Source organism: Prionailurus bengalensis, chromosome A2, assembly GCF_016509475.1.
Source record: "Prionailurus bengalensis isolate Pbe53 chromosome A2, Fcat_Pben_1.1_paternal_pri, whole genome shotgun sequence".
Lineage (NCBI taxonomy): Eukaryota > Metazoa > Chordata > Mammalia > Carnivora > Felidae > Prionailurus > Prionailurus bengalensis.
In genome coordinates, this window is record NC_057348.1 from 155,656,035 (window position 1) to 155,682,957 (window position 26,923).

The 26,923-nt window shown below is 40.7% G+C and overlaps 2 protein-coding genes and 1 non-coding gene across 3 annotated transcripts; 1 reads left to right on the forward strand and 2 right to left on the reverse strand.

Moving 5' to 3' along the window:
- The first annotated feature begins 3,785 nt into the window (after positions 1–3,785).
- Positions 3,786–5,027, forward strand: TAS2R5 (taste 2 receptor member 5). Its single transcript, XM_043589643.1, is given in 5 exon segments — positions 3,786–4,046; positions 4,048–4,360; positions 4,363–4,490; positions 4,492–4,543; positions 4,546–5,027. Coding segments are annotated over 5 exon segments (1,020 nt in total). The 3' UTR covers positions 4,812–5,027.
- A 4,605-nt stretch (positions 5,028–9,632) lies between these two features.
- LOC122488815 lies at positions 9,633–9,737 on the reverse strand. Its single transcript, XR_006298738.1, has one exon. It is a non-coding gene; the product is annotated as a U6 spliceosomal RNA (small nuclear RNA).
- Positions 9,738–20,431: 10,694 nt separating this feature from the next.
- Positions 20,432–26,099, reverse strand: PRSS37 (serine protease 37). The gene is made up of 6 exons (XM_043589747.1): positions 26,030–26,099; positions 25,591–25,688; positions 23,454–23,595; positions 21,939–22,192; positions 21,223–21,359; positions 20,432–20,677 (listed from the first exon to the last, which is right to left on the reverse strand). The coding sequence occupies exons 2-6, from the start codon at positions 25,622–25,624 to the stop codon at positions 20,537–20,539; spliced, it is 708 nt and encodes a 235-aa protein (XP_043445682.1). The 5' UTR covers positions 25,625–25,688; positions 26,030–26,099; the 3' UTR covers positions 20,432–20,536.
- Positions 26,100–26,923: the final 824 nt, after the last annotated feature.

Sequence of the window (26,923 nt, forward strand, 5' to 3'; positions counted from 1 at the left end):
AACAGGCCTTTGTATGTGTATAAATACAACTCTATGGTTATATGCTCAAGTTACAAACATGTTAAAACAGTATTGATTATTTGCCTCTCCCACTAGAATGTCAGGTCTGTGACACTAGGGACTTTGTTTTTTGGCCATTATCTCCCCCGAGACTGGACTAGGGGCCTGGCACATGGTAGGCATTTGATAAATACTTGCTAAAGCATTCATAAATGTTGTACTTTCCCTGTTTATAACATGAGGTGCTTTGCATTTGCCACTGGTGAGATTCTCAGCATGTCTATTTTGGTTTGGCGGAGTTGGGTGGGTGGGAACAAGGTTCCAGGGTACCTATGGATTTTACTTGCTTCCTTTGGAAGGGTGGTCTGTAACTGTGGCTTGTTCCTCATCTCAGATTCCAGACCAGCTTCATGCACATGGAAATGGAAGTGAGACTCTTACCTTCCAGAACATTACTTGTGTTCACAGCTTTGCCTTCTTTGCCAGAGAATGGATTTCAAAAGGACAGTGACAGAATCTGAACTCTGAGAAGTGAAATGTTCCACTCTAATACTCCATCACTCATAGGGGATCTGAGGCTCAGCCAGGAGCCACACACATTCATCACTGAAGCAGGGAATCTTTTGGGACATCAGTGAGACTCCTGTCCCCAGCCATGCTGTCTGCTGCCCTAGCACTGCTGATGGTGGTGGCAGTGGCCGAATTTCTCATTGGACTGGTTGGGAATAGAGTCCTTGTGATCTGGGGTTTTGGAGAATGGGTCAGAACATGTAAAGGGATCCCTATACAAACTCACTGTCCTGGGTGTGGTGGCTGTCAGTGTCTTCTACTGCAGGAAGATCCTGACCTTTGTTAAAAGGTCGGCTCATGGCTGAAGCAGAGGGTCTGAGGCTGGGTTTTGTTTTCTTCTAAAGTCTTTCAAGATCACTTTGCACTTTCTTCCACACCCATGTTGCTGCCGCCATCATCTTCTTCTTCTTCTTCTTCTTCTTCTTCTTCTTCTTCTTCTTCTTCTTTCTTCTTCTTCTTCTTCTTCTTCTTCTTCTTCTTCTTCTTCTTCTTCTTCCATATCTTATTTATTATTTTAATTCCACCTTAGTTCTTTTTTCTTTTTATATACTTAAAATTTTTTTTCAATTAGTATTCTTTTATTAAATATAATTTATTGTCAAATTGGTTTCCATACAACACCCAGTGGTCATCCCAACAGGTGCCCTCCTCAGTGCCCATCACCCACTTTCCCCTCTCCCGCACCCCACATCAACCCTCAGTTTGTTCTCCGTATTTAAGAGTCTCTTATGGTTTGCCTCCTTCCCTCTCTATAACTTTTTCCCCCCTTCCCCTTCCTCATGGTCTTCTGTTAAGTTTCTCAGGATCCACATATGAGTGAAAACATATGGTATCTGTCCTTCTCTGCCTGACTTATTTCACTTAGCATAATACTCTCCAGTTCCATCCACATTGCTACAAATGGCCAGATTTCATTCTTTCTCATTGCCACGTAGTACTCCATTGTGTATATAAACCACATCTTCTTTATCCATTTGTCAGTTGATGGACATTTAGGCTCTTTCCATAATTTGACTATTGTTGAAAGTGCTGCTATAAACATTGGGGTACAAGTGCCCCTATGCATCAGCACTCCTGTATCCCTTGGGTAAATTCCTAGCAGTGCTATTGCTGGGTCATAGGGTAGATCTATTTTTAATTTTTTGAGGAAACTCCAGTGTTTTCCAGAGCAGCTGCACCAGTTTGCATTCCCGCCAACAGTGCAAGAGGGTTCCTGTTTCTCCACATCCTCTCCAGCATCTATAGTCTCCTGATTTGTTCATTTTAGCCACTCTGACTGGCGTGAGATGATATCTCAGTGTGGTTTTGATTTGTATTTCCCTGATAAGGAGTGATGTTGAGCATCTTTTCATGTGTCTGTTGGCCACCTGGATGTCTTCTTTAGAAAAGTGTCTATTCATGTCTTCTGCCCATTTCTTCACTGGATTATTTGTTTTTCGGGTATGGAGTTTGGTGAATTCTTTATAGGTTTTGGGTACTAACCCTTTGTCTGATATGTCATTTGCAAATATCTTTTCCCATTCAATCGGTTGCTTTTAGTTCTGTTGACTGTTTCCTTTGCAGTCCATGCTGCCTTCTTAAGAAGCTAGCCTAGCCTTCCTCCTTTTTTCTTATTCAATTACTCTTTCTCCTCATTTCCTCATAGTTTCTGGCCTGGTTTGACCACTGTATTGGTTTTCTATTTGCCGTGTAGCAACACATACCTAGCTGTTTAAAACAGCATACACATTTATGTCCCAGTTTCTGTGGATAAAGAGTCCAGGCACAGCCTAAGTGGGCCCTCTGTGCAGAGTCTTAAAAGCTGTAATCAAGATGTTGACTAGGCTGATTTTTTGGAGCTCAGGGTGCTTTTCCAAGCCCACTCATTGTTTGCAGAATTCAGTTTCTTGTGGTTGTTAAACCAAGGTCCCTGTTTTCCTACTGGCTGTCTTCTGGGGGCCCATCTCAACACCCCACAGTTTATTGCCATATATCTTTCTCACGGTCTGGTGAGATTCTTTAAGGCCAGAAGGAGGGCCCAGTTTCTCTTTCCAAACTTTGACTGATTAGGTTAGATCCACTCAGTAATCTTTGAGTAGCTCAAATGCAAGTGATTTAATTACATTTGCAGAAGTCCTTCATCTTTGCCATATAATATAACCCAATCACAGAAGTGATAAGCTGTTTTATTCATAGTCCTACCACTGCTCAAGGATTACTCAGGACATGTCCACCAATGGGTGGAAATGTTAGAGGCTATCTTATAATTCGCCCTTCTACAAACATCTGTGTTGGGCTGGTCCCAAGGAAGTTGGAATCTGGACAATAAATGAATCACTTTTCCTATATTTCTTGATTAACTGTACTAGTCTTTTTTTTGCTTATTTGAGCTCATTTCCTTTCTGTAAGACTCCGGTATGAGATATATGCTGAGTCATGTGTGTGTGGATAATTGATCATAAAGGAAAGATGACCTTAAAGACCTTGATTAGCAGTAATGGTTCCTTTCCCTAACTTACATTTTTAAAAAATTATTTGGCACCTAAATATACTGTGTTTTTATTCTCTGATTGTTTTCTTCCTTAAAACTTCCCCTACTTTCCTCTTTGATAATGAAATATATTCTACTTTGTTATTATTTGTTTGGTAATGAAATATATTTTAAATTCAGCTGTATGCAGCTCTCATGCTTATATGTTCAAAGTACTTTTTATGAAAATAAAATTAATTTTTTATAATATGAGCTCACATTTGGCACTGTATAAAACCTGAGAATGGGGGAGCCTGGGTGGCTCAGTCGGTTGAGTGTCTGACTCTGGATTTCACCTCAGGTCATGATCCCAGGGCTGTGGGATTGAGCCTTACACCAGCCTTCATGCTAAGTATGGAATCTGCTTAAGATTCTTTCTCTCTGTCCTTCTGCCCTTCTCCCCTATTTGTGCTCTCTCTCTAAAAAAAGCCCCAAGCCCCCCCCCCAAAAAAAACCAACCAGAGAATGTTTGGATTTGGTCTTCTTACTGTATTATGTGCTGGTGTCTAGATGCTAGCCCATGACCCTTGAGAAGGGGAGTTGGTGTCTATGGTCCTGCTTCAAATCTCTGAGTGTAGGTTCAGTGTGTTCATGTGGGTGCAAATACAGAGGGGTCGTAACTTCTAAATTCTCTGTGCCTGGTTACAGCAGTTCAGTTTTAGAGGACAGGTTCCAGAAGGGCAAGGCCAAATCCAGATTTTGTGGTATGAAAACTTACCTTGAGTGTGGTATCACCCTCCGGGGATCTGAAGCTCAGCCAGGAGCCACACACATTCATCTGTTGAAGCAGGACATTTTCTGTGAAGGAAGTGAGAGACTCGTGACCCCAGCCATACTGTCTGCCGCCCTAGCACTGCTGATGGTGGTGAGAGTGGCCGAATTTCTCATTGGCCTGGTTGGAAATGGAGTCCTTGTGGTTTGGAGTTTTGGAGAACGGGTCAGAAAATTCAACAGGTCCTTATACAACTGTCCCTTACACAATTGTCCCGGGCCTGGCCGTTTCCTGATTTCTCCTGCGGTGGCTGATTATGATGGACTTAATCCTGTTTCCGCTTTTCCAGAGCAGCCGTTGGCTTCGCTACCTCAGTGTCTTCTGGGTCCTGATAAGCCAGGCCAGCTTGTGGTTTGCCACTTTCCTCAGTGTCTTCTACTGTAGGAAGATCACAGCCCTTAAACACCCTGTCTGTCTGTGGCTGAAGCAGAGGGCCTATCACCTGAGTCTTTGGTGCCTTCTGGGGTACCTCATGATAAATTTGTTACTTGTGGCCCACATTGGCTTAACGTCCAAAATCCTTCCCAAGGCAACAACAGCATTCTGTGCACCCTTTCAAACTGGTACTACATGTATATATTAAAGCTCACTGCAGGAAGCGGGTTGCCTTTCATGGTGTTTCTTGTTCCTTCTGGGATGCTGATTGATTGTCTCTTTGTGTAGACACCACAAGAAGATGAAGGTGCATACAGCTGTAGGAGAGATGCTTGGGCCCAGCCTCACATCACTGCCCTGAAGCCCTTGACCTGCTTCCTTATCCTTCGCGTGGTTTATATCCTGGCCAGCCCCTTTCCCATCACCTCCAAGTATTCTGCTAATCTCCCCGTTGTCTTCATTTCCAAGACCCTCATGGCTGCCTATCCTTCTCTTCATTCTGTCATATTGATCATGGGGAATCCCAGGATGAAGCAGACTTGTTAGAGAATCCTGTGGAAGATAGTGTATGCTTGGAGATCCTGAGGCCCTTGATCTGGAGAGAAACGAGTGCTCAGAATACTCTTTTGAGACAGTTTTTGGTAGCTCTTTATAAGGGAGCTGACATTCATGTCTGTAAAATTTTTTCTTCTCTGACACCAAATCAACAGATGATCTACAGGAAGTACAGAATAAAAACTAATACTGTTTCACTGTTAGCACTGTAAAGTATAATTGTTTTATTGTATTATAGAAATCAAGACTGGGGCTTTATGTTTGGTAAAATAGGTGTTATATTCTGTTTACATATACCAAATAATTCATTTCTTTTTAAATTGCATATTTAAGTTGTGTTTTTCCTATTATAGGGAACAGAGATTAGGAGCAATTAATATAGAGATTGATCATTTTTATTAAGTTTCACTTATCCACTAATGTTAGTCATTTTAGGTAAGTTTTTTAAAAAAAGAAGTATCAAATAATTTTCCCATTTCTCTACGGTAGTAGGTCTAGTTACCTAACTGAAAAACAAAACAAAATATCTTTATATTTCTAGAAGTTTCTTTGAGTCCTAGACTTGCCTTTTAGGATAAAAGTCAGTTGGCTGCCATGTTCTATATTAAACCTCAAAGCCCAGGACCTAGACTGGAGCAAGATGGGAGTGACGGCCACTTGCTTCTGCTCACAAAAAAGGATACTTCTCCCTGAATGTGTGAAGCTTCATCTTCCTTGGTCAACTAGCCATCCTGACTGTCTGCTCTGGTTTCCCTGCAGGCTGAAATCAGAGTTTTAGCATATTAAGTCTTTGAGTTGGATGGAGATCATCTAGAATGTCAAATCCATGGCAGCAGGAACTGCGTCTCTTTTTGTTTTCTCCTAGGTTATTGATGCCTAGAATACCACCTAGAATATAGTAAGTTAGTATTTTCTAAATGATCAATTAGTTACATTAACTAGTCTTACAGTTCCTCTTTTTTTTTAATGTGTATTTTGAGAGAAAGAGTGAGAGAGAGCGTGCATGCGCGTGAGCAGGGGAGGGGCAGAGAGAGAGGGGAGAGAGAGAATCCCAAGCAGGCTCTGTGCTGTCAGCATGGAGACCAGCGCGGGGCTTGGACTCATGAACTGTGAGATTGTGACCTGAGCTGAAACCAGGAGTCAGACGCTTATCCAATTGAGCCACCCAGGCACCCTTTACAATTCCTCTTTTATTTTATAAAGAAACTGAGAGCCCTGGGGCGCCTGGGTGGCTCGGTCTGTTGAGCGTCCGACTTCCGCTCAGGTTGTGATCTCACGATTCGTGAGTTGGAGCCCCGCATGGGGCTCCGTGCTGACAGCATAGAGCCTGGAGCCTGCTTTGAATTCTGTGTGACTCTCTCTCTCTGCTCCTCCCCTGCTCATGCCCTGTCTCTCTTTCTTCTTCTTCTTCTTCAAAAAAAAGAAAAAAAAAAAAAAAAGAAAGAAACTGAGAGCCCATGGCAGTTCTGGGACCAAAACTCAGTTTCCTGGCTCTGGGTCCTGGGCTTATCCCCTGACATCATGCTACCATGCTACACAAGCTAGCTTTGCCTGAGGCTTCTCTGAATCCCATCCTTCTTTTTATGAACTTTCTCAGTCTTCCTTTTAGCCTTGTTTGAACACATTTCTTTTGATTCAGTTCCAGGGGATCTGGAATTCAACTGATAAACCTAACATTTTTTTCACTTCTCTTGAACCATGCTAATTAATCCACTTTTACTTATCTGTTCTCCCCAACATGTGTCTTTTCCTTACCTAAAGCTGAGAACTGAAGTACATGCTAGGCACATGTGGATGTTAGTCACCATTCAGGGAGAACTCGCTTCTCTGATGTCACTGTGAGTTGTGTGAGGTCCAGCACTGTCTTGTTGTCTTCTGGGAATGATAATATCCATCCATTTCAAGTAGAGACGCTTCCCCTTGGTTGTATTTTTAGTAGTAGGATGAACTTTCCATTATGCCATGCCTATATCTATCCAGATGTCCTTTATGACCAACTGTTGCAATAACGATAATAATAGTACCTACCATTTGTGTCAGGCTTTCCATTTTATCAGGCATTCTCATATATTGTCCATTATCTCGTTTGATTTTAGTAACAACTCCATGTAGTTAGCATTTCTATCTTTATGCTATAGATCACAAAACTCAGGCTGGAGCAGTGATTTGCTCAAGATCATCAGCTGGTAAACTTCGCAGGTAAAACATTCCCAGAGTTTGGACCACAGGTCTTGTGCTCTTTCCAGTAAACCTTAAGTTCCTCTTGTTCGTGCTTATAAGACTTCATGCTAGGATTCGCCGGTGGAATGCCCAAGTTTATGAGTGTGTTTCAACAGGTGAAATAACTAATCTTTCAAGTTTGGTATTGGTGGGTTGCCTGGGAGCCGAGATCCCCAATCACAACTGAAGTTTCTATGACTTGCTTTTCCTGGGGACAAAACACTTGCATTTACCCACTTTTAGGGACTGGATTCTCTTCCTTTTCTAAACATGATTTAGTTCATGATGTGGTGAGGCTGCTTTGTATTTTATCCAAGGAAACAAATCAGAAGGCAAATCTGTGCTCTTGAATTGATTCCTATGTAATTGCATCTTTCCTAATTTGCATTCTCAGAGCTGCAACTGGAACCACGTGCACATGTGTGCATGTGTGTGTGCATGTGTGTGTGTGTGTGTGTGTGTGTGTAGACATTACTAGCCTTCCTTTCTATTATGCAGTAGGATCTGTGATGATGCAGCCTAGAGGAAGTCTAAAAAGTTTAAAAAAGTAACGAGTTTTCATTCAGCTCCCTATTATTAGTCCTACTGCCTGGATATGGTCATATTTTGCCATTTGCCATAGTTCTTCTAGTGATTATTTTCTCAACTCTCTCAACTCGATTTTGCTTTATTACTTGGTTTATAAACTTTGAACTATAACTTTTGAAGCCCATTCATCAAAGTTTGGGCATTTTCTCAACCTAAACCATTCCCCTATCTTAAATTTGATTCGTTTTATTTATTTGTCATTAATTTTATAACTTTAAGTAATATGTTTTCAACTTTTCTGTTTTGAACTTTAACTTCTGACAGTATCTATAGAATCTGAGCTGTAGAAGGAAGAAATTAGTGCCTCAGCTGTCCTGTACTTTTCCCATATCCCACCTCATGTCCAACTTCAAATGACTTAAGGAGAAAATACATCTGTTGGAAGAAATTGGCTGTCTCACAGAATCAGTGGGAAGGCTGGAAAGTCAAGATCAGAATGGGAACCAAGAGAATATAAACAGCTGAGAACACAACCAAGTCACTCTATAGGGACTGATGCTGGCACTTTGCTCTCACATTTCTACTGTAGGCATTGTGTCTGTGACACTGCCCCACCTTTGAGAGTGTGTCCCTCTGAGTCACAGCTACAAGGTCCAAAGTCCTGCCTGTGAGCCTCTGGTTGGCTGATTCTAGGTCATACACCTGCCCTAGTCAACAGGCTCTGGGGCGAGGAAAAGTCTGATTTCTTTTTGGTTTCTGAAATATGTATTTTTAAGTTAAATGAAATGAAGTACTCAAGAATTAGATTAAGGAGCAGAATTGATGTGGCTGATGGTGAGCTAATGAAGATTTATAATCTGAACTGGAAGTTCAGCTCAAAGAACTCTCTCAGAAGGTAGCAGGAAGCATAAAAAGATGGAAAATGTAAAAGAAGAGAAAAGCTATATGGCACATAGAAATAACGGAATAATTATTGTGTGACTGGAGTCCCAGAGGAGATGGGAAAAATGAGGGGAAGGAATGAAATAGTTGAAGAATTAATGACCAAGAATTGCCCTGGGTTAAAGAAAGGTAAAAAAAAAAAAAAAAAAAAAAGAAAAAGAAAAAAACCTAGATTGAAAGACACAAAAGGATGTCAAACAAAACAGAGAAGGTGGGGGGACCCTTCACGTTTAAGCACATTACAGAAGAATTTGAAAATATCAGAGAGGAAAGTTTACAAGGATATCATAAGAATATCAAAGAAAAGTTCATAAAACTTTGAGGAAGAGCATATCATAACTATGACACTCCTCAGTAGAATGCAGAAAAAAATTTTGCATTACATTCTATTTTAGTATTTTATTCTTATTTTCAAATAACACCAAGAAGAAAAGTTTAGAAGTATTTTTCTGGCTAGTGACCTATTTTTGTATTGATTATATACAGGGAGTCAATTATAAAAATGTCAGTGAAGGCTTAGTGGGTTGATGATCATGAAGTTAGCGAGCAAATTCTGAAATGTTTTAGCAATCAAGGAAGATCTTGAAATTCTAAAGGATTTGGCAGGAATGTGAAGTCACATTCACAACTGTATTAATGGAGTCAATGTTGTGTATAACTGGAAATGATTCTAAGTATCTAGCACAAATAATTGCCAGTGCTACAATATGTGATAGAGGGAAGTAATGGAAATGGGAGAAATAGACCAAAAAAATCAGCATATAGATTGAAGACAAAAGAAACTATTGGTAAGGAAAGCCTTACCAATATATGGCTTTTAAGAAAAAATCTGAAAACGTAACTGAAGTGCTTTCCTTTGGTGGGAATAGTAGAGTAGCTTCAAGAACCTCTACATTCTACACCACGTTAAGTTACTGGAAAAATTGTGAATAAAGATTAGGTATCTGCGAAAACATTCATCCAGTGTTGTTGTTTTTTTTTTTAAGTGTGTTGTTAGATGAGGCCTTCTCTGATTCAGATTTTTAAATTGTAATGAAACTGATCTCTAGAAATTACTGCCCTCAAAGATTTGAAGGAAGAACAAACCCCAGTTTAAAGGTTGTCAATTATGTGACTGATGCTGAGTGCAAAGTCTGGCTGAGACACATCTTTGTAGGACTTTTTTTTTTTTTTTGCATTTTTTTTTTCTCTGTCATCCTTGCACAGGGGCCATGCTAATCTTTCTGTATTGTTTCACTTTAGTATGCGTGCTGCTGAAGTGAGCACTCTTTTAGGATTTTTATTAGGATTGTTTTTATTTCAGTTGGTGCTCTGGTTACAAAGATGCATAAGTTTTCAGTAGTATAATTCAATGTTATTTTCCTCACAAGCTCTTTAATTTTTCTGTATATGATTTTATAGAGTTTGAAGTTTTATAAGAACACATATACCACTGTATAGCAGAAAGGGCTTTTTTTTTGGTCATAAATTCATCATGAGGATTAAATGAATTAATATATGCGAAGTGCATAGAAGAGTGCCTGGTGCATAGCAGTAACTGTAAATATTTACCCTCAATGTTATTATTATACTAGTCTTTGGGAAAAATAACTTTAAATATTCGCACTGGCAAGGAATAATTAGAGATACAGAAAGTAGTATATAAATGCCAGATAAATGTGCTTTGGCAGTGGCTTCCTGAGTATGTGGGTACTTCATCATCCCTTGTTATTTCCTTTAACCTTGCCTACATCTTCATAAATCTTTTGTTAAATTCTCTTAAGTTATCTCTTTGTGTGTATTGCTTCTTCTGACATATATATTAAAAAGTTGTTTGTTTTTTGAAAAGACTTACAAGATAGAAAATCTTGAATATAGAAAGTCCTAGGGAATTCATGATAAATAATAAACAACTTCAGAAAGGTTACAGAATACAAGGTCAATATACAAAAATCAGTTGTGTATCTGTGCACTCGTAATGAATATCTTAAAAATGAAATTAAGAGGACATTCATTTACAGTTACTTTAGAAAGAATAAGATACATAGGAATGTTTTAATAGAAGTATAATACACCCTGAAAACTTTAAAACATTGTGAAAGAAATTAAAGAGACCTAAATAAATGGAAAGACATCCCGTGTTCATGGATTAGAATACTTACTATTGTTAATATGTCAGTATTCCCCAAATTGATCTACAGATAAATACAATCCCTATCTGAATCCCAGTTGGCTTTTTTTTCCCCAGAAATTGACAAGCTTGTCCTAAAATTTATATGATTTTGCTGGAGACCCATAATAACCCAAAGAATTTTGGAAAAGAACAAATTTGGGGGGATTCACACTTCTCAATTTCAAAATTTAGTTCAAAGCTATAGTGATCAGGACAGTGTGGTACTTGTGTAAGGACAGAATATGAATGAATGGGACAGAATCTAGAGTCCAGAAATAAACCCTCACACTATGGTGAAATGACTTTAGTCAAGGGTGCCAAAACAATTCAACAATAAAAGAAATCTTTTCAGCAGAGTTTGCTGGAACAGCTGGATACCCACATAGAAAAGAGTAAAGTTGATCCTTAGTTCACACTGTTCAAAAATTGACTAAAAATATATCATGGGCCTAAATGTAATACCTACAATTACACAACTCTTAGGTACAAACTTATGGTAATAAATCTTGGTGACCTTAGGTTAAGCCATGGTTTCTTAGATATGACACCAGAAGTACAAGTAACAACAACAAAATAGATAAATCAGACTTCAACAATTAAAAAAGACATTTGTGTTTCAAAGGACACCATCAAAAAAGTAAAAAGGCAACTATAGAATAGGACAAAATATTTGCATATTTGCAAATAATAAGGGACTAGTATCTGAGATATATAAATAACTCTTATACCTCTATAGTAAAAAGACCTTCTAATAAAAAAACTGGACCTGAGGCTTTGAACAGTTATTTTTTCAAAGAAGGTATACCGATGGCCCACAAGCACATGGAGGTGGCCAACATCCTTAGTCGTTAAGGAAATGCAAGTCACAACCACAATGAGATAGCACCTCATACCTAGTAGGTGGCTATAATAAAAAAGACAATACTACATGTTGGTGAAGATGTGAAGAAATTGGAATTCTCATTCATTACTGGTAGGAATATAACCTGGTGCAGCCACTTTGGAAAACAGCTTGGCAGTGCCTCAAAATATTAAGCATATACTTATAAAATCCAGCAGTTTCACTCATAGGTATACAGCCAAGAGAAATCCAAAATTCATGTCTACACAAAAGCTTGTGCGTGAATATTCATGGAAACATTGTTCCTAATAGTCAAGAAATGGAAACAACTCAAATGTCCATCATCATATGAATGGATAAACAAAATGTGGCATTATACATACATACACACACAGACACACAGGCACACAGACACACAGGCGCGCGCGCACACACACACACACACACACACACACACACTCATACAGTGGAATATTATTCAGCTGTAAAAAGGAAAGAAGTAGTGATACATGTTATAACATAGATGAAACTTGGAAATGTGCTGAGGAGAGAATCCTGTCACAATACTAATTATATGATTTCACTTATATGAAAGGCCCCAAATAGTCAAATCTATAGAGCTAGAAATTAGGTCAGAGGTTTCCAGGGGCTGGAGGATAGAGCTAATGGGTAGTGACTGCTATGGAGACAGGGTTTCTTTTGGGGTCAAGAAAACTGTTCTAAAATTAGTGGTGATAATTGTTTAACTCTGTGAATATATGCAAAACCACTGAATTATATACCTAAAGTCATATTAAAGCAATTACAGATATAATGGTTGGAAAAGAAGAAATAAACCTGCCATTATGTTCTTTCCTTTTTTATTTGAGTATAGTTGACGCACAATGTTACATTAGTTTCAGGTGTACAACTTAGTGATTTGACAGGTTTATACATCATACTATTAAGACTGTCATTATTTTAAGAAGATATGATTATGTTCGTAGAAAATCCCAATAATCTAAAAAATATTAGGAAATAAGTTAGAAAGGTAGATAGTTGTATATAAGGTTAATACACAAAAGCTGATGTGTTTCTATATTGTAGTATGAAACCATTAGTAAACATGAGCTTTTAAAAGATTGTTTTTCACAGTCTCTAGTATTCTGTAAAATTCTGAGAAAGCCGTAGATAAGGTAAGCTTTATGGTGCAAGTTAGTTTTGGATTTTCAGTTTCGGTTGCATAAGAGATATCCCAATGCTCAGGTCCTGCCCAAAGCCAATAAATTAGAATCTCTGAGATAGGACCTAAGCATTATGTCTTTTAAGTCTCCCCTGGCAGTTCCAATGTGCAGCAAAGGTTAAAGAGCATTAAAAGCACTGAAGTTTTCCTGATGTGTAATCAATTTAATTAACAGTATCATGTTGAGATGAACTTATATTGAATATAGGGTAAAAGATGACTATAAAACAAGAAACAGGCTCAACTCTAGAGAGCAAACTGATGGTTACCAGAGGGGAGGTGGGTGGGGGGATGGGTGACCTAGGTGATGGGGATTGAGGAGGGCACTTGTGATGAGCACTGGGTGTCATATGTAAGTGTTGAGTCACTATATCCTACCCCTGAGACTAATATTACCCTCTCTGTTACCTCACTGGAATTTAAATTAAAACTTTAAGAAAAAGATAGGTGTCAACAGTTCAGGCTTTCTTTCCTTTAATGAGGTTTTGTAATTCAGCACCCTGGGTATTTCTACGGAACTAGAAAAAGAGTTGGAGGAACGGCTGGTGTTCCATTTGATGAGCCCCAAAGCCCCTCGCTTTGTACCAGCTGGCTTTGGGTCTTCCCAGGGTTCCGGTGGGAGCACTTGCCAGCCACATCATTACTTCTGAGATTCATGTTCTAGATGTCCCTGGAGAGCTCTCACACCCTCTGCCTTTCCTTTGCTTTTTTGTCCTCAGCATCATGTGGGTACACTCAGACACAGGACCCACCTTCTGTCACACTTTATTATTACACCTCGCCATAAACACATCCCCATGCCACTCCCTCACCCCGATTATGGCATTCTCACTACGTGTTAGTCATGATGTCTCTAGGAATGGAGACGCCACCTCCCACAACACCTTCCAATCCATTTACTGCTTTCCTGGCATTCCCAAGGATTCTTAATTTTTTTAATGTTTATTTATTTTTGAGAGAGACAGACAGACGGAGCATGAGGAGGGGAGAGGCAGAGAGAGGGAGACACAGAATCCGAAGCAGGTTCCAGGCTCGGAGCTGTCAGCACAGAGCCTGACATGGGGCTCGAACTCACAGACTGTGAGATCATGACCTGGGCCTAAGTTCGGAGGCTTAACCGACTCAGCCACCCAGGTGCATCCCCCTCCCCCCCCCCCCCCCCAGGAGTCTCAGAACATGCTCAGGTTTGGGGTCATCTTTGCCAAGTGAATCTCCGTTCTTCCTCTAAGATGTTATCCCATGGGGTGCCTGGTGGCTCAGTCCACTGAGCGCCCGACTCTTGATTTCGGTTCACGTCATGATCTCACAGTTTGTGAGATTGAACCCTGTGTGGGGCTCAGTACTGACAGTGAGGAGCCTGCTTGGGATTCTGTCTCCTCTCTCTCTGGCCCTCCCCCATGTGCTCTCTTTCTCTCAAAATTAACTTAAAAAAATGTTATCTCAGTACTCTCAAATTCGTTTTATTTTTTACCATAGCACTTACCTGACAATAAAAATTTAAATTTCTTTAACTGCCTGTATCCTTAAGATAAAATGTATACTCCAGGAGGACAGGGATCTTTTTGTTTGTTTTCCTCCTGTCCCTCAGTGTTAAGATTAGTGTTCAGTGAATAGCTATGGGGACAAAAATGGAACCATAATATCTATTCTATGTTATAAACTGAACTTTATACTTAAAGTTTTCTTGCCATTACATATTCTTCTTCTACAAAACCATTTTCCTTTTTTATTTTTACGTTTTTTTTTATCTGAGTATAGTTGACACACATTGGTACATTAGTTACAGGTGTATGACATACTGTTTCAACCTCTCTACATGTTATGCTGTGCTCACCAGAAGTATAGTGACCATCTGTCACCATACAATGGTACTGTGATATCATTGAAATACCCTATGCTATGCCTCCCCGTCCCATGACTTATTCATTCCATAACTAGAAGCTTGTATCTCCTACTCCCCTTCACCCATTTTGACCATCCCCCACCCCCTTTCCTCCAGCAAACTTCAATTTGTTCTCTGTATTTATACGTCTGATTCTGCTCTTTCTACAATACCATTTTAAATGACCGGATATATTATTGTTTATGATTGCAATGCTTTTTATTTTTTTTATAAGCAAGAGTCTATGGCTGGACATTTTTTAAAATGAAATTTATTGTCAAATTGGTTTCCATACAACACCCAGTGCTCATCCCAACAAGTGCTCTCCTCAATGCCCATCACCCACTTTCCCCTCTCCCACACCCCCATCAACCCTCAGTTTGTTCTCAGTATTTAAGAGTCTCTTATGGTTTGCCTCCTTCCCTCTCTGTAACTTTTTTTCCTCCTTTCCCCTTCCCCCTGGTCCTCTGCTGAGTTTCTCAGAATCCACATATGAGTGAAAACATATGGTACCTGTTCTTCTCTGCCTGACTTATTTCACTTAGCATAACACTTTCCAGTTCCATCCACGTTGCTACAAATGGCCAGATTTCATTCTTTCTCATTGCCAAGTAGTATTCCATTGTATATATAAACCACATCTTCTTTATCCATTCATCGGTTGATGGACATTTAGGCTTTTTCCATAATTTGGCTATTGTTGAAAGTGCTGCCATAAACACCGGGGTACAAATGCCCCTATGCATCAGCACTCCTCTCTCCCTTGGGTAAATTCCTAGCAGTGCTATTGCTGGGTCATAGGGTAGATCTATTTTTAATTTTTTGAGGAATCTCCACAGTGTTTTCCAGAGCGGCTGCACCAGTTTGCATTCCCACCAACAGTGCAAGAGGGTTTCCGTTTCTCCACAGCCTCTTGGCTGGACATTTTTATTACCACCACCAATCACCCTGTTTTTTGCTCTTTATAGTGCTACAGCAAACATCTTTGAAAAGCTGTAAAAGCAGAAGCCTAAAAGCAGTGAATAAGCATAATTATAAGGTTTCTCATATGCATTGTCAAATTTTCATAGAAGATGAATATTTACATGTACTTCCATCAGAGGTGGGGGTTCTAATTTTAAACAGGGTAGTCAGATAAGACTTTGCTGAGAAAATAACATTTAAGCAAAAATTTTAGGAAGTAAGCCATGCATGCATCTGGGAAAAGTACAAAAATTTTGAGGCAAGTAAGTGTCTCACATGCTCAAAGAAGAGCTAGAAGGCTGGTGTGGCTGGAGGAGAGGTGGGAGATTAGATCAAAGGGGCTGTGGGATTTTTAAGGTCCTTATAGACCACTGTGCAGACTTTGCCCTTTATTCTGAGATGGGGAGCCTTTAGAGGGTTTTTAGCAGAGGTAAGTGGTAAAACTTGGCTTACATTTTAAAAGATCACTTTGGAGGCTCCTGGGTGGCTCAGTCGGTTGAGTGTCCGGCTTTGGCTCAGATCATGATCTGAGTTCAAGCCCTGAGTCAGGCTCTGTGCTGACAGCTCGGGGCCTGGAGCCTGTTTTGGATTCTGTGTCTCCCTGTTTCTCTGCTCCTCCCCTGCTGGTGCTCTGTCTCTCTCTCTCTCTCTCAAAAATAAATAAATAAGCACTAAAAAACATTTAAAAGATCACTTTGGTCATTGTATTGAGAATAGGTTGAGTTTAATAAGGCAAAGGTAGCAGAAGGGAGATGAGTTAAGAGGATATTGCAATAATCTAGGCTTACCAGGGTGGTAGCAGTGGAGGCAGGGAAAAGTAATAAGATCGTGGAAATGTTTTGAAGTGGAACTGGCAAGATTTTCCTGTAGATTGAAAATGAGACAACAGAGAGGAATCAAAAGTGACTCCAGAATTTTTGGCCTGAGTAAATTGCAGGCTCATCAGATTGTCATCAGTTTATATGGGGAAGACTGTGGGTGGAGCAGGTCCATCTTCAATAAGACTTGGAGTTCAGTTGGACATATTAACTTTGAGATATAGATTAGATATCAAAATGTAGCTGTTGAGTAGACAGCTGAGTATATGAGATTGACAGTCAAGGGCAAAGCCCAAGCTGGAGATACACATTTGGGCACTGTTAGATTATGTATGGTATAGATCACTAAGGAAGTAGGTAAGTATAGATAGAAGAAGTCCAAGACTAAACTTGGGGAGCTGTGATGTTAGGAGGTTGGAGAGATGTGGTGGAATCAGCACAGCAGACTGGTTCCTCCTTCAAAGTTATTTAACAAAATACGTAATTTGAAATGATATTGCCAATCACCTGTTGATATCCTAGTGCTGTCATTCTAGTTATACCTATCTTGGGATTAAATCTATCGCTTTCTAGAATATAGAAATAGAATATTATGAAGTGGTCCCTAGAGAAGCCTTAATTTTAGATAGGAATCCTGAAGACTCTCTATCTACAGACCTCAAAGAATATTTCACTGGGAGCTAAAATCAGAGATCATGGGAGAAGCCATAAAACTTCTTATGTTATCTAAATAGGAGCTTTTTGCCTTATGTGAGGAAAAAAGCAGGAGTAAGTATGTAGGAAACATCTGTGTATTTAGAAATGTAGTTATGGGAAAACAGAAAGGAAATGGCACAGGCTTTGGAGTCAGTTGGATCAAGGTTTGTATCCTTGGTCTGCTGTTTATTAACTATATGGTCTTGGGAAAGTTACTAGCTGTGTTTTTTTCGGAAACCTCAAGTAAGTGGAGGAATATAAATTTGAAGAGTTACATGCAAAGAATGCATATCAAAATGTCTAACACAGTGCCTAATGTATAGTAGATGTTCAAACTATAATGGCCTATGTGCCTTTATTATTTTTATTAAGTTCATGCAAATGAACAAAGCAGATTTTGTTATGACACTCCAGGCTCCAGTGTGTTTCCAGGTTCCAGATGAGGCCATGGCCCTGATGATCTCTATAATGAGAAGTAGAGATCTAAGAAAGAAATGAGAATTGGGTGACCCTCAATGGCCCCTGTTTAAAACTATGTTTTTATTTTGGAGTAAACTTGCCTCTGTCCAAGGCAGAATGCAATATAAAATCCTTTTGGGGACGTAGGGATTGAGATCAGTGAAATAACATTAGTGAAGTCCAGCTGGCACTTCCCTCAAGGGGAGAACACAGTACAACCTTGGATGTAGGAGTCAGGAGTGCAGGGAATAGTAGAGGGAAAGGGATCTGTGAAATGCAGCTTGGCACTCGGAGAAGTCTTGATGGCTCATAGTCTTGATAGTTCAGCCCCCAAACCCATGCTGCTGGTCACTGTGCTTGGATAACTCACTCTAATAATTGGGGCTGAAAAAATTGTTAGAAAAAAACTTATACTGAGGAGTTGATTGAATAGTGATCAATATGATTTGTTTTTGTGTAAGTCATAGGCAATGGGTGAAGAGGAAATATCTTGCCTGGAATATGGTTGCTCTTGCCTTCAACACTTGAAGACTTGACTTCAGCTTGAGGAATTTTTTTTGTTAAAGGTTTATTTGTAAACCTTTTAATTTTTTTTTTTTTACCGTTTATTTATTTTTCAGAGAGAGAGAGAGAGAGAGAGAGAGAGAGAGAGAGAGAGAGAGAGAGAATGTGAGCAGGGGAGGGGCAGAGACAGAGGGAGACACAGAATCCGAAGCAGGCTCCAGGCTCTGAGCTGTCAGCACAGAGCCCCACGCAGGGCTCGAACTCACGAGCTGTGAGATGGTGACCTGAGCTGAAGTTGGACACTTAACCAACTGAGCCACCCAGGTGCCCCAAGGAATTTTTTTTAATGGCTCTAACTTTGTTAAGTCTGGGTCTTGACCAGGTTGCCAACTTAAAATACAGAGAGCACTGGGCTTTTTTTTTTTTTTTTAACATTTTCTTCTGATATTTCTTTTACTCATATTTGCATTTCACAGAGTCAAGTGGCAGAAGATATATTTAGAAATATTTTGGGAGTATATGGGTAGGGTGGGTAGGAGGTCTCAAGGAGGTTTGGATGCCATTCTGATGGTTTTAGAGTTTATTTCAGGACAATTGGGAACCATTGAAGGTTTTTTACCTCCCAATATAGAAACCAGTTCTTTTATTTTATTTTTTAAATGTTTATTTATTTATCAGAGAGAGATTGGGGGTGGGGAGAAGGGCTGAGAGAGAGAGAGAGGGAGAGAGAAAATCCCAAGCAGGCTCCTCACTGTCAACACAGAGCCCAATGTGGGGGTTAATCTCATGAACCAGGAGATCATGACCTGAGCTATAATTAAGAGTTAGATGCTTAACCAGCTGAGCACCCCAGAAAGAAGTTCTTCTAGAGACTATGTTTTAAAGGTTGTATTGGTTTTCTATGGCTCCTATAACAAATTATCAGAAACACCTTAAACAACACAAATTTCTTATGTTACAATACTGTAGATCAGAAGTTTGACCAGTTTTAATGGGCTAAAATCAAAGTGTTGTCAAGGTTGTGCTTCTTGTTAGAATCCATTTCCTTGCCTATTTTGGTTGTTGTTAGAATTCAGTTCCTTGCAATTGTAGTACTAAAGTTCCCATTTCTTTGCTAGCTGGAAGCTGAGGTTCGGTCTCAGTTTCTAGAGACTGCTTACATTTCTTGCCTTGTAGCCCCCTTCTTCCACTTTCAAAACCTGCAATGGCAGCTCAGGTCTTTCTCATGCTTTGAATCTCTGATGCCTTTCTGTTGTCACATCTCTTTGCCCAAATATTCTCTCTTCTTCTTCTATTTTTAACAGCCCATATGATTGCACTGGCCCCACCCACATAATCCAGGATAATCTCCCCATCCTCAAGTCCATAAGCATAATCACAACTGCAAAACTGACTTTTTCATGGAAAAAAACCCATATTTATGGGTTCTGGGGATTAGGGTGTGGAGATCTTTGGGGAGCCATTATTCTGCCTAACACCAAGGTCTTTAATGTATAGATTGTGTTTTAAATTTAGGGAATAGGAAATATTATCCAAGGGTAGTGTGTGGTTGTTTCCTCAGTCTACATCTGTTGGAAGATTACCCATCCTTGTCCTGTATTCCCCAGTCTCTTGGATATCCAGAATTCCCTGATCATTTCCAGATTTGGGGCCCCGGAGTTCTCAGTTTTCAAGTTCTTTACCATGTCTTCAACCAGAGGACTGGTACCTGCTTTCTTGACCTTATTAATCCCGTGGTCTGTGTGTAGCTAAGCCCAATTTCTGCCCTTCCTTCACCTCCTCTCAGCCATATCTGCTTCTGGAATCTTCCACTGCCCTGAGATTATACTCTTCTTGGATCTAGATGACTTCTTCACCCTGTTCTGGAGCTGCCAGGCTTCCTGTTGGACTTGATTTATGGCAGTGACCCTGTCCTGAAGTTCTCTTTGTTAGCCTCTTATGCATCCGCTAACTCTCTCCCTGTAGCATGCTGCAGTCAGTGTAGCAGTGAGAGGGAGCATGGCCGTTCTTAGGAGAGATTATTCCAGTACCCAGGATTTAGCCACAAGTGAAAGCTTCAAGCTCTTTGAATGATAAGAGAAGTAGCAGAAAAATAGAAGCCAAAATCTGTTGTGATGCCACAGACTCCCCTATAATTTTGAGGCTGAGAGCATGGGATTGAGAAACGATATTTGGAGGTTCTATTCTAGGCTCTGATGTCTGTCAGCTTTGGATAATATTAAGTACTCTCTTTTAGTCTCATTTTTCTCATTTGTAAAGTGAGGATAAAAGATAACCTCAGAGGATTGTTGTGAGCATTAAACGAGATAATGGGTATAACCCTACTACTGTGTGAAGAGTGCTCATGTCATGTTTTGTCCTTGGTTCTTCACATCATTATGGGATATGGGAAGAGACACAACCAAGAAAACATAGGCTACTGGTGTAATGCATTTCTGTTTGGAGATTTTTATTTTGAGTTTGGAGAAAATAGTGGCCTGTATAGTCAATGACTAGAGCCAGTGGGATACAGAGAGCGTAGAAGGGTGTCATTTATCCTTAGTGATGTTCTCGATCCAGGAGGTATATTTGTGAACATTGGTGTAGATTCCGACATCCCCTCCCATGAAGTGACCGACCTCGATTCCCTGGAGCTTGTTTTTGCAGATGACAGTAGCGACGGCCACCTCCTACCAGAGATCATGCAGAGGGAGAGAGACAAGAGAGATATGATCGGATCTTCTCACAGGAGCCCTCTAGTCCCCCAGTGGGATGAGCCCTGCCCAGAAGTAGGCTCATGGGTTATGAAAACAGCACCGAATTGGGAGATAGGAAGCTGGAGTCATTTACCTAGCTTTGCTGTGACTAGCCTTGTTTCATCTTGAGAAAGTCAGAGAAAAACCTCTCTAGAACTCACATGTAAAATGAGTCAAACCCCATTTATTTGGACTGGTGAAGCGAGTTTCCCTTGTGAAAAGTTTGAATTCTTTTTTTAAAGCAATGCCTGTTTTTTCTTGCAGCTATGAGAGTAATAAATCTAGCAAAGTGTTATTAACTAGAGCAATTGCATGCCACACTTTAATGGATAAAGGCATCTGTAAGGAGGGCCTGGTGCAGCCTTATCAAATTCTCAAAAGATTGCGAGAGGATGAGGGCTTTCTAATTTTCTAATCGCTGTCATGATTAAACTAGACACATACAAGCAAATGAATGTTGAATACAGAGAAAAGATTACCCCAAAAATTCGGCTGAACACTTTCACAAATTTCACGCATAAGGAGTTCCTGTGGCTTTTTCCTTGTTCAGTTTTCTGGCACTCTTTATCAGACATCACAGGAGCCTCCAGGTTCTGCCTTAAATCAGGATGCCTGCCTGAGGGAAGACAGGATAAAAAAGGTTGACTGCTTGCAATTGTTATTTAGACTCTCCAGTCACTGCCCTGTGTTTCAACTGGTGTTTTGTGTGTATGTCTGAAGAAAAAAGGGCTGAGAAAAGGCAAGGATCTTGTGCATGGTTATGAGAGTTAATCTAGAGGATTGAAAAAATAGCCTGCATGACTCTTTTAAGAAGTGGTTTTCTTTCCATCGTATCTAGTCTTGGAGGAATATGGGGTGACCTGACTCAAGTCCTCAGAGGTGTCCCCTACGTGCAAAATGAGCCTGGATGCAAGGGAGGAGCACAGCCTCCCTGATGTGAACCATGTGTCTGGCAGTCAGGAATAGTGTGGCCTGTGTGCAGAGTCCGATGGCCTGGTGGCCCCGGCTGCTGGAGCCTGGAGGAGGTAGCTCTGTGTCATCATGTCATCACTGGGTTGGGAGGAGCTTTGGACTTCCGGATGAGTCTCTTTTTCCTAGCACCCTCATGGTCTCCATCCATTCTCCTCTCCTCTCTTCTCAGCTCTGTGGACATGGGTGACTGATGACCCTGATTTGCTGTGGAAGGTACACTCACCATTGTTATCTTGGCTCCAGTCCAAACCTGAGAGCAGACAGACAGTGCCTGGCCGGACATTGCTGGTGGCGAGGGAAAGTGGCTGGACTTTGTTGTTGAAGTTGGCAGGCTTAGCCAGCTTAATGAGCATGAGGTCATCCTGGGGAGCGCTATGGCTGTAGTTCCAGTAGCGGATAATCTGAATGGGGTTAATTGTCTGCTCTGTGCCATCTCTGACTCTGATCCTGAAATTTCCCAGCATCACTTTCAGGTTTCTGGAGGGAGAAGGGGGTGGGAGTAATCACTGTCACCATCACCACCACCACCACCACCACCACCACCACCACCATCATCATCAAAGATATTAAATGTTATAATGTGTCAGGTACTATGCCAATTGCTCGGTCTGGATTCTGGATTACCTCATTTACTACTTACAACAAAACTATGAAGTGTATTCTATCTTTAATCCATTTAACAGATGATGGAACCACATAGCAGTAATTCCCCCATGGTCACACAGTAGGTGGTGGAGCCTTAACCACTGTGTTTTCATGTAGCATCCTTAATGTAGTAAAGAGCAAAATCATGCATGGCATAGAAATAATATTTTCCCTCCACTCCAGCTCCAGCCTCTCCAACTGAGCATTTCCATTCTGGTGGAGGTAAGACAATGGCATGACCTGAGTGGTGGAGATCCGTTGGTTTCATTACACCCACTCGCAACCCTGCTTCATCCTGCTCTCTGCCTTTGGAAGGTGTTACATACGGATTAAGCCAATGGGTTCTCCTGTCCTCTGCTCTCTGCTTGGGTTTCGGTTGATAGCAAGCACCAGGAAGTAGTTAGAGGAGAAGAGTGAGGTTCGAGTACTTATCCTCCAAGCTCCCTTCCTGCAGGGCTGCCCCAGCTTCTATCAGGCAATCCCTGTACACAGGGCTTCCTCTCTTCCTTTCTCTCTCCTCCCACCCTCCCCTGCTCCCCTCTCCTTTGAACCAACCTCTCCTCTTGCCCCTTTAGGTCTAGGGGGAGTAACTATACCCTTCTAATACTAATCCTGGGGGCACTGAACTCTTCTTTGTGCTTCCCCTATAACTTGTCCGTGCCTTTGTCGTTAGTCATTTTTAAAAATTCTCCTCAATTTGTCCAATTTGAGTGTACCCTCAGTTACCTGCTGGTCCCTTAATTAATAAAACACATTTATCTCATCAGTAAAAAACTTGAAACAAACTGATGGGAGACTGAGGAGGCACAGTGTATGGAACAGGTTTCCTTCCCAGCAGCAGTAGTGACATTTGGAGCCGGGTAATTGTTGAGGGGGTGCACATTGTAGAATGTTTAGTAGCATCCTTGCCATGGGCCCTATTCTCTAGATAGATGCCAGTAGCACAGCACCCCTCAGTCCACTGTGACAACCGAAAATATCTACACTTTGCCAAATGTATCCTGGAAGGAAAAGTTGCCTCCCTTTGAGAACCACTCATGTAGAATGAATCAGGCTGTTTCAGGGGGTGGGAGTGAGGGTTCCCAACACTCACGGTAAGTAGCAGTGAGCTGGGGCCAACACCCAGTTGTTTTTGATGAGGACACCCACACAGGGGTTGAAGTGCGACTTGAGGTATACCAAGTAGGGAGCATGGTCGTCTTTCTGCACAGATGCGTGAGTAGAGAAAACTGTCCCTGAGAAAATAATTAGTATTCTTAACATATAAAACATTCTTAATATAGAAGACATATCTTAGGACAAATAAGACAATTAACAGTTTCCTAGTTGAAAGGAACATGGATAGTTTTCTTTCTTTCTTTCTTTCTTTCTCTCTCTCTCTCTCTCTCTCTCTCTCTCTTTCTTTCTTTCTTATTATTTTAATGTCTATTTCATTTTTGAGAGAGAGAGAGCCAGAGTATGAGCAGGGAGGAGGAGAGAGGGAGACAGAATCTGAAGCAGGCTTCAGGCTCTGAGCTGTTAGCCCAGAGCCCAAGATGGGGTTCGAACTCATGAACCGTGAGATCATGACCTGAGCCAAAGTCAGATGCTTAGCTGACTGAGCCACCCAGGTGCCCCTAGAATATGGATAATTTTAAAGAAATAATTGATTGGCCAGGAAATATGAAAATGTTTGACCCTCTTTTTCTAATAAAATGTAAATTAAAATGATATACCATTTTATCTGATACTTACAATATTAATTTTTGGCTTAATGTTGATAATATTGAATCTAAGAAAGTACAATGAAGAGACTCTTTTACTACATGTAGCAACGTGAATTGATTCTGTCTTTTTGAAAAGCAATTTAGAAATAGGCATCAAAAGTGTAAATAGTTCATCACTTGTGACCTAATAGTTCCAACCCTAAGAATCTGTCCTAAAATAATCAGATATAGACAAAGATTATGAATGTGTGCTCATTTTAACTATTATACTATTTATAATAGGTAAACACTGGAAATATAAGTGTCCAATATAGTAATGTAGGGCATTTGAAATAAAAAAAGTACATTTGAAATAAAAAAGTACATCAATATATGGAAATATTAAAATTGTATTTATAAAGAATATTAAACAGCAAAGGAAATATTAATAACCTTTCTTTAAGTTAAAAATGATAATGAAATGTATATTAATCTAGTAATCCAGTTGTCTAAAAACAAGCAAAGAAACAAAAAGATAAACCATTTGAATGACAAATAAATAAATGAAGCCTGAGAGTAAGTTGAAGTGTTAGCATGTGTTGACTGTGAGGTGAGGTTATGAAGTGTTTATTTTTTTCCTACTTTTTAATATTTCTAAGTTTTTAATATTAACATGTAATATTTAAAAAATGACTTATTAAAGAAAAACACTTAAGAAAAGGAGGAAGGCTGCTTGTAGTATCAGAAATAAAATACTGTTCTTACCTCAGTTGCCCTTGGTTCTTCCATTTATCCTTCCCAAGTCTTGGCCTCCACCTCCCCATACCCTTTTATGATCACATAGTTAGAAATCCCAAGGGAAAAAGGACAGGAGGCATTGAGGCATTGAGCTCTTGTTCTAAGTGCTTTACATGGATTTATTTAACAGTTTCACAACATCTCTATGATGTAGTTAGTAATATCCCCATTTTGACTGAAGAAACTAAAGCATGGGTAGATTGACTTGTCTGTGCACACACGGCTAATAGTGATGCAACATAGACAGTCTGGAGGTGGTGGGAGATGCCTCACCAGCAAATTCTGCCATCAGAAGGACTCGTGGAAGTCAGGGAGTGCAGGGGGTAGGGCCCTTGCATTTGATCTTTTGTTTCTACCTTCTTCATTCCCTGCTTTCTGAGTCTCTAAGCTTCTGGAATAGGGGGGATATCAGACTTCGGAATGTGTTCTTTGTCCTGTGACCACACTGGGACTTGCCCAGTGGGTGATGAAGCCCACATTTTGGAATCACCAGTGGGGAATGCTCACTGTCGAGAACTCTCCAAGGCAAGTGAGCACCATCACCCGTCCCATAGCTTAGCACTGGAAGGGTGAGCTCAGCCTCATGGGAGCCTATGGGTGTGGTCTGGGACAGGAGATACCTACTTCTGTCCATGACCGCTTTTCTTGGACTCTTCTTTTGTACCCTCTACACACCCCAATCTGCCTTCCTCCAGCCTGCATTAACCTGTGCCTTATAGGACAGAGTAGAAGCTCATGGATACATACCAGCAAGGACACCCAAATAAAAGATAAATTTCATAGCAGTCCAGATCTTTCCCCGTGAGATGCAGAAGATCAGCAGAGTATGGAACTCTCAGGAACACCTGGTAGAATCAATGGCTATGGTTAGGCGTGGGGACCCAAAATAGGATGGGAAAGCAGATCTGGGCATAAATGGGGGGAGGGAAGAAGGCTCCAGGTAGACAGATGAAGGTCCTTCTGCTCCAGGGAGGCTGGGGGATGGGAGACTGTGCCTCTCTTGGGTCTTTCAAAGAAGGAAAAAGAAGCCTTGTTCCTTAGACTTCCAGATCCAGGCTCCTCTCCCTGCTATGCCTCAAAGCCCATCTGCCCAAGTCAGCTGTCTATGGGAAATGGACTCTGGCTCAGGACTCATCTTCCTCAGGGAGTTTCTGAGGCCAGGGCTATGGGGGACAAGATGCTCCACCTTAGCTCAGGTAGACAGTGTCCCCAGGTTTGCTCTGAACACCCTAATAGTTACTTATACTTTCCCTTAGCCCCTCCCATCTTTATTACACTGGCTTCACCTTTCCCTGTGACCACTGTTTCATCACTGAGTCATCATCACCACCAGGTCTGGTGGTCCTGATCACCAGCTTTGAGCCAAGGAAATGTGGAAATGAAAAGCACTCATAGAACAGTTATTTCAGCAGTTGGAGAATGGTTTACATTCTGGATTATATTAAATTTAGGATCTTCTGTGTTTTGGTGACAGTTCACAAGGCAGGACCTGTTGGTGCTTTTTACCTAATGAAAAGATTTCTCCGGCAATGATAAATGGCTAGGGTCATCCTCGGCTAATTTGGAGACACTCTAACAAGAACAGTTTCACTATTAGCTAACATTCATTGAACACTTACTGAATCCGAGGCACTGAGCTACATTCTTTACTTCTGTATGGACATTGTCCATGGGGATTTTGTATCAGGTCAGTCTGAGATTTGTAAAATTACTATACTTTGTGCCACTCTAATCCTTCAGGGTTTCTTAAACCCATAATCTCATTCCAGTGGCACAACAACCTGCAAAGAGGAGACAGGGCTGGGTGGTTTTTTTCTTGATCTGTAGGTGGCCGAGCTGAAACAGAATTTAAGTCATTTTCTCAAAGTCACACATGATTGGAAAGATAGAAGTAGAATCCTGATCTCCTTATTGGGTACACACAGCTTTTCAACTATATTCTCCAGGCTTTGGCTAATCAACTAGCATTCCTAGACCTTGAAAGGTCCATTCCATCATGCAACTTCCCTGAGAATAGGGCTTCGTTATGAAATATGCTTGAGGTTCGAAGACAGGATGGAGCTATGGAAGGTTTTCTGTT

Coding starts and splice junctions, on each gene's coding strand:
- PRSS37 (XM_043589747.1), bottom strand. CDS start 25,624: ATGAAATTTATCTTTTATTTGGGTGTCCTTGCTG. Junction 21,360..21,938: donor CTGGAGCCAAGATAACAATG/GTGAGTGTACCT, acceptor GTCTTCCCTCAG/GCAGGCATCCTGATTTAAGG. Junction 20,678..21,222: donor TGTTCAGCCGAATTTTTGGG/GTAATCTTTTCT, acceptor GATCTCTGGTAG/GAGGTGGCCGTCGCTACTGT.